The 6,961-nt window shown below is 26.0% G+C and overlaps 2 protein-coding genes across 4 annotated transcripts in view; one reads left to right on the plus strand and one right to left on the minus strand.

Annotated features, from left to right (window-relative positions):
• The window catches only part of LOC122632345 (myosin heavy chain, embryonic smooth muscle isoform-like), a 7,722-nt gene extending 6,839 nt beyond the window's left edge, over window positions 1-883 (plus strand). Inside the window, exon 7 of the mRNA XM_043819036.1 lies at window positions 617-883. Within this exon, the coding sequence (XP_043674971.1) occupies window positions 617-883 (267 nt within the window). The remainder of the gene's footprint in view (window positions 1-616) is intronic.
• Window positions 884-1,425: 542 nt separating this feature from the next.
• LOC122632335 (farnesol dehydrogenase-like) lies at window positions 1,426-5,956 on the minus strand. Of its 3 annotated transcripts, none has more exons than XM_043819024.1 (5): window positions 5,679-5,956; window positions 2,844-3,015; window positions 2,655-2,781; window positions 2,379-2,508; window positions 1,426-1,958 (listed from the first exon to the last, which is right to left on the minus strand). In XM_043819024.1, exons 1-5 carry the CDS (start codon window positions 5,808-5,810, stop codon window positions 1,770-1,772), a joined length of 750 nt encoding a protein of 249 aa, XP_043674959.1. In that variant the 5' UTR covers window positions 5,811-5,956; the 3' UTR covers window positions 1,426-1,769. The 3 variants fall into 3 exon arrangements, with proteins under 3 accessions (XP_043674959.1, XP_043674958.1, XP_043674957.1); XM_043819023.1 differs by lacking the exon at window positions 5,679-5,956 and adding an exon at window positions 3,168-3,420; XM_043819022.1 differs by lacking the exons at window positions 1,426-1,958; window positions 2,379-2,508; window positions 2,655-2,781; window positions 2,844-3,015 and adding exons at window positions 4,057-4,348; window positions 4,758-4,884; window positions 5,032-5,158; window positions 5,220-5,391 and having other exon boundaries at window positions 5,679-5,938.
• Between the last annotated feature and the right edge of the window lie 1,005 nt (window positions 5,957-6,961).

Below are 6,961 nucleotides of genomic sequence, written 5' to 3' on the forward strand. Positions count from 1 at the left end.
TATTGCAATAATATCGGTATAATAAAATCGATTTTGTTAATAATTATTAAAATTAAATGTTTTCTTTTCTTTCGCAATAAAGACTAAGTAATGAAATCATTCAAATTTTTTAATAATTATGTAAATTTTATTTTAATTATTTAAATTTAATTAATTATTTATTAAAAATAAAAATATATCATTTCTTTTTAGAAAACTTAATTGATCTTTGTATGGCATATACGCACATCAAAAAATTACTACTTATTCATAATGATCAAAGTTTTTACCTCTCCTTGTTTATAATTATAACCATATAACAGTTATATACCATATACTTATATGACAATAATTATATATAAATTATGTTCAACCAAATATACAATGTTTATATATATAATAATTATGTAACTACAATTATTTTCCTGTAAAAAGATATACATATGTTATTATCGTTAATTTCTTTTATCTTACAATATTACTATTAGTATATGGACAAATTATATATAATTATATAACTATTATTATTTTATTCAGAGATTTTCCTAAATGTTTTTTTTTTTTTGAGGGCAAAAGTGATTGATTTTCTAAAAGGAAAAGTAATCAAAATACAAAATACAAAATACAAATTTTGCAGATCAAGACGATAGCACAAGCGATACAAATAGCGAATGTGAATATGGGAAATGCACGAACAACCGCTGAAGGTGCAAAAAGGGAGCTTGAGGAAAAAGAAGATCTACTGGAGGCATCCAAAGAAAGGGTGGAAGAACTAGTGAAGCGATTGCAAACGGCAAAAGCCGAACTGGCGGAGACGAAGCGAGCAGCCGACATGGCAACCGAGGCTGCACGACAGGCTAAGATTAATACGGATAGAAACAGACGTGGAAAGAACTTTTTTTAAGATATTTAAGAACTTTAATCAAGATTAATCTTGATGATGATCGGAGTCTTCTCTTCCTAATTTATCCTTTCCTTCTCATTTCTTATAAAACATTCACATCTTGATATATTTAGAAAGTATGTTCCTTTTTTATCTTTTGTAAATAGACAAGTGTAATTTTGTTCTGTTTAGGTTTTTATTTATCTAACACAAAATATATCATTTATCTAATCTTACAGAAAATAAAACTCACACATGAAAAATATTTTTAATTAATGAGAATCACGATACTCAAAGATTAACTTATATCAGATATACAAGATAAACCTAAGAAGATATTAACCCATCTCCAACTTTTTATAGTTTAGATGAAAACTCTATATTGTTACGTTATTACACAACATGCTTAAATAATATATAAAAACTATCCGAAGTAACGTCAAATTATTTCTCTACTGTCTGTGTACTTTTTCTAATATCCTCATTTCTTTCTTCTGGTATTGCAACGTGTTGTAACGACTGTTTTGTAATTCGTTGTCAGTACAATAAAAGAAATTTTCTGATTAATAATCATGTTTTATGTTATTTATTCGACATACAATGTCATATGTGTATTTATACGACACACAATTGACGATATCCTAAATAAAAATTAATAATTTTAGTACACAATTGCTCGTAAATTCTCTACAACTGGAATAATGCTCTCTACCTTACGAACATTTCTTTGAAAATAAATAGTAGTACCAATATTGCTATACAATGTAGTTAATAGTCGAAAAACTTAATTTTTAACACAATTTTTAATCAATTTTTACATTACTAAAAATATACTATTATTGTATTCTTACGAAAATAATAATAATATAATACTTATTAAAAATATTATACTTGTTCATGTTTAGCACTAATATTGAACTTCTCCAAGAGGTCTAATAATCAATTCAGTAATATGAACGCGTTGCGGAGTTCCAATTACATAAATAACAGCATTTGCGATGTCTTCAGCTTCCAATGCTGGTAAATCCATGAGAGATTTTACATTAAAGTTATTGGCATCAAAGATTTCTGTAGATACTAATCCTGGACTGATACTCTGTAGTATTAAGAACAATTTTGAATAAACAATAATTTCACTATTTTTTCTAAAGATTTTTAATCCTCTATAATTCTATGTAAGTTCGAAGTTATGTATATTTTCTACAATTATTAAGTATCAAATATTATTTCATTACTTTATAGCAAAAATTAATGTTTGCTAATTATCAATAAAAATTATTAATACTTTAATATATTATATGTATGATTAGTAAACATATATACACTATATTATATTATAATATATTATATATAAATATACTTAGTAATATAATATAGTATAATAATTATATATATTTATATAATATATATACTCTATAATTTGTTCAAACTCAATAATTGTTTTTTAAACGTAGAAAAAAAAACTTGATTATAGAGAATTAATGTATCAAATATATAATATTGACATTGTATTTACCGTTACACGAATTTTACTACCATGTAATTCCTTTTGTGTGATCTCAGTAGCAGCAACGGAAGCAAATTTGGATGCTGGGTAAAAGTTAAGACTACAATCTGGGAAAGTATCTAGATAGTGTCCTGCGATACTATGATAAAAAAATTATATACTATAAATGTGTATATATATAAAAATTTAAGAATAATATTCGCTATTAATTATTTTGATCTAAAAATAATCGATTATAATAAAGATACGAAGAAGAGAAATACTTCGTGAAATTTATTAACAAACCTGTTCATGTTAATAATGTAACCTTCCACATCAGAATCTAACATTATTCTAGCGGCACGTTTAGTACAATCGATATATCCTAATACATTCACATCAAATAATCTTTTCCAATCAGATCTAGATGAATCTATAGAAAAGTTTCGTCAATTTTATCCAATTAATTACTAATCCATGTTATTATATTCATACCCATAAATTTGGCATTTGTCGAGACCCCAGCATTATTCACAAGGATATGAACTATTCCAAAAGTATTTTTAACCCATTGGAAGGCTTGTTCGATACTTTCGGGCTTGGTGACATCACACTCGCATGCATAGAACTTTCCTTTACCTTTTGCCTTAACATTCTGCATCTCGTTCTAATCAAAAAATATTCTTAATGTTTATCTTAATAATAAAAATATAATGATGCGTATAAAGTATTACACAAGGTTATTATCGGAACCTTTAGTTACATCAATGTTAAAATCGATTTTACGAGGATTATTCGATAAATTTTGATCAAGTTTACCTGCATTTTATTTTTCCTTCTCGCAAATCCAACCACTACTATTTCATTTTGTACAAAAGCTTTTACTATTGCTAATCCAATTCCACTAGATGCACCAGTAACTATAGCTACTTTACCAGCCCAGCGTTCCATTTTTCTTTATGTTCGCAATAATTAATCACGCTTAACAGAGATAAGAAGAGTAAGCGAGAGGAGAGAGAGAAAGAGAGAAATATCACGTTGAAGTTTCTTCCTCGACTGATAACAGATTTTGTATGTCACTTTATTTAATCATACGTTCGCACTTTAATTGGTTGTTCGAAGAGTGGGAAGCGAAGAATTGTTATTCAAGGTTACACTGCAGATAAAACAGGAAACAAGAAACGGTATTATGTAACTATAAAACTGGAATTTTTATGTTCATAGATGTATACACAGCTAATATCACTTTAATCATGATATTATAATGCAATAATTATGAAGTAGGAAAAAATTACTTGTACACTAATCTTTTTGCTTTAAATATATAGGCACGGTATATGCATTCAAATCGATTAAAAATAATTTATTATTTTATTAAAGTAGTTTAGAAAAATCTTTTTTTTCTGTAATGCATAATAACGTTAGATTCGTATCGATTAGAAATCATTTGTTATTCTATTCTCCTTTTTCTATTCTCTTTTTTCTAATGCGTACTACTGTTATATGTGTATGTACTGGAATCGATTAGAAATCATTTATTCTTCTATTCCTCTATCTAGAATATTTTTCATAGTACTTACTAGGTTCATTTGAAAAGTTTATATATGGATATGTATATGGATAATTTATATATAATTACTTATTATTAATATTTACAATTAAGTAAAAAATACGGTCTTTATCTTTTCCAATGATATAATTTTTCGTCAATTTCTACACTATTAAAAAAATCATATTTTATTGTATTTTGACAAAGATAATAACAATATAATACTTATTAAATATAATATATAATCAAATGTTTACTTCGCATACTTAACTTCTCCAAAAGGTCTAATAATCAATTCAGTAATGTGGACACGTTGCGGAGTTCCAATTACATAAATAATGGCATTTGCGACATCATTAGGTTCCAATGTGGGAAAAGACTTGTACGACTCATTTAACTCAAAGTTATTGGCTTGCATTATGTTCGTAGATACTAATCCTGGACTGATACTCTGTAGTATTAAGAATGATTTTGGATAAACAATAATTTCATATTTCATTATTTTTTTTTTTAAGATTTTTAAACCTCTATAATTATATGAAACTTTACAATTATCTGCATTTCTTAAACCTTATATCATTTTTTTTAAAAAGGATTAATATTTGTTAACTATTAATTATATTCACTAATACAATATAGTATACTAATACTAACATATATTATATTAATATAATAATAATATATTTATTAGTATTTTAATATAGTATACGTAATATAATATGCACAAATTGATAAATGATATGCATTAAATGATAACGTCACATTATATATTTTTTTTTTTTGAATATAATACAAAATCCGATTATGAAGGATTAATTCATTATTAAATATATATATATATATATAGTTATTATATTTACCGTCAGTCGAATTTTACTACCATATAATTCCTTTTGTATGATTTCAGTAGCAGCAACGGAAGCAAATTTGGACGATGGATAAAAGTTAAGAGTAAAACCCGGCAGATCAACATTGTGTCCTAAGATACTGTGATAAAAAAAGTATATAATATAAATACATATATATATAAAAATTTACGAATGATACTCGTTAGTACTTATTTTTGTGTATACACGATACATAATAACAATGATACAAAGAACAAAAAAAAGTTAATAAAATTCATTATCAAACCTGTTCATATTAACAATGTAACATTCCACGTTAGATTCTAACATCATTTTAGCAGCACGTTTACTACAATCGATATATCCTAATACATTAATATCGAATAATCTTTGCCAATCAGGTCTAGATGAATCTATAAAAAAGTTTCGTCAATTTATCCAACTAATTACTAATCTGTGTTATTATATCCATACCCATAAATTTGGCATCTGAGGAGATCCCAGCATTGTTCACCAGAATATGAACTGTTCCAAAATTATTCTTGACCCATTGGAAAGCTTGTTCGATACTTTCGGTCTTGGTGATGTCACACTCGCACGCATAGAACTTTCCTTTACTTTTTCCTTTAACATTTTGCATCTCGCTCTAATTAAAAATTTGTTATTATTTTTTTTTTTTTTGAAAATTTAACAGTTTTCATAGAAACTTTTTGTTTCATCAATGTTAAAATCAATTGTTTCAAAAAAATCGTATCGACACCATCTTTTAATAGTACAATATTTATACGCTTTCTACTTTAATAATTTCCAACAGATTTGATGCAATCAGAAAAAAAGCAAACAAAGTTTTGAATAGATAGTTCCTAAGGATTTTGACGAAAATTGTTTATAACATTTTACGAGGACTATTCAATAATTTTTGATCAAGTTTACCTGCATTTTACTTTTTCTTCTAGCAAATCCGATCACGATTACTTCATTTTGTACAAGAGCTTTCGCTATTGCTAATCCCATTCCACTGGAAGCACCAGTAACTACAGCTATTTTACCAGCCCAGCGTTCCATTATTGCTTATATTTTCAATAACTAATTTCGTTAAATCGAAAAATGAAAAGAGAGGGAGAGAGAGAGAGAGAGAAAGAAAGAATGATATCACATTGAAGTTTCTTTCTCGACTGAACATAGATCTCGTATGTCACTTTATTTAACCATCAAATCATCCCGGAAATGTTTCTTCGAGAAGTAAAACGTAAAGGATCATTATATCCGAGACTACGTTGCAGATGAAAAAGGAAGTAAAAAAAGATATGATGTAACTAGAAAATTGCAATCCTTGTATTCGTATACATAGCTAATATCACGTAATAATGATATTATGATGTAATTATTATGAAAGGAACAAAAAATGCCGTCATTTATAAAATGATCATCTTCTTCTTTGTTCATGTTATAAATATATGTGTTCTTGTTAATTAAAAATCATTTACTCTTTTATTCGGTCATTTAAAATTTTTCTATTCCGAAATAACAAGATCATTCGAAAAATTCACAGATGTTTTTTAACTTTAATATATTTTAATTTAAGAATGGAAATTAGACATAAAAAAATAAATAAATATGATGAACTTAATTTTCATAAAAATTGTTTATAAAAAATTGGTAATTAATTATTAACAATAGGTTGGAAAAAATACAGAAAATTCCACTTTTTAAAACGATGTTTAATTCAAAACTCTATGACTTTGTGTTTCAGAAACGTTTCTATATAAATAGAAAATGTGACTATTGATAATATAAAAAAAATTATATCTTCATATAAAAAAATAATTTGTTTATTAATTGTTTATTAATTTATTGTAAATTTATAAATCAAACGACATTTAATTTCTTTTTTATCGAAAAAAATGAATTCATTTTGTAAAAATTTGATTATAAAAATTGTTTATAACAAATTGATAATAAATTATTAACAATACGTTAAAAAATAGAAAAAATTCTTCCCTTTCGAACGGTATTTGAATCAAGTCTCTACGACTTTTAGTTTCGGAGATATTCCCACGTAAAGGAAAGATATAACGTGAATACAATGACCCATATAATTTCATTCATAACTGCCGGTGACACACTGACCTATATAAATTCCGAGAATTTACGCGGCCCTACTACTACTACTACTATTACTACGAACAGCTGTACTATGCAAATTATGAATGGAA

The sequence above is a fragment of the Vespula pensylvanica genome, chromosome 10 (assembly GCF_014466175.1).
Source record: "Vespula pensylvanica isolate Volc-1 chromosome 10, ASM1446617v1, whole genome shotgun sequence".
NCBI classification, from domain to species: Eukaryota; Metazoa; Arthropoda; class Insecta; order Hymenoptera; family Vespidae; genus Vespula; species Vespula pensylvanica.

Excerpts from the sequence above, each read along its gene's own strand:
- LOC122632335 (XM_043819022.1), bottom strand. The coding sequence starts at position 5,810 with ATGGAACGCTGGGCTGGTAAAATAGCTGTAGTTACTGGTGCTTCCAGT. Across the intron at positions 5,392-5,678 it reads GAAGAAAAAGTAAAATGCAG|AGCGAGATGCAAAATGTTAA; the intron begins GTAAACTTGATC and ends ATTTTTAATTAG. Across the intron at positions 4,885-5,031 it reads TACATTGTTAATATGAACAG|TATCTTAGGACACAATGTTG; the intron begins GTTTGATAATGA and ends TTTTTATCACAG.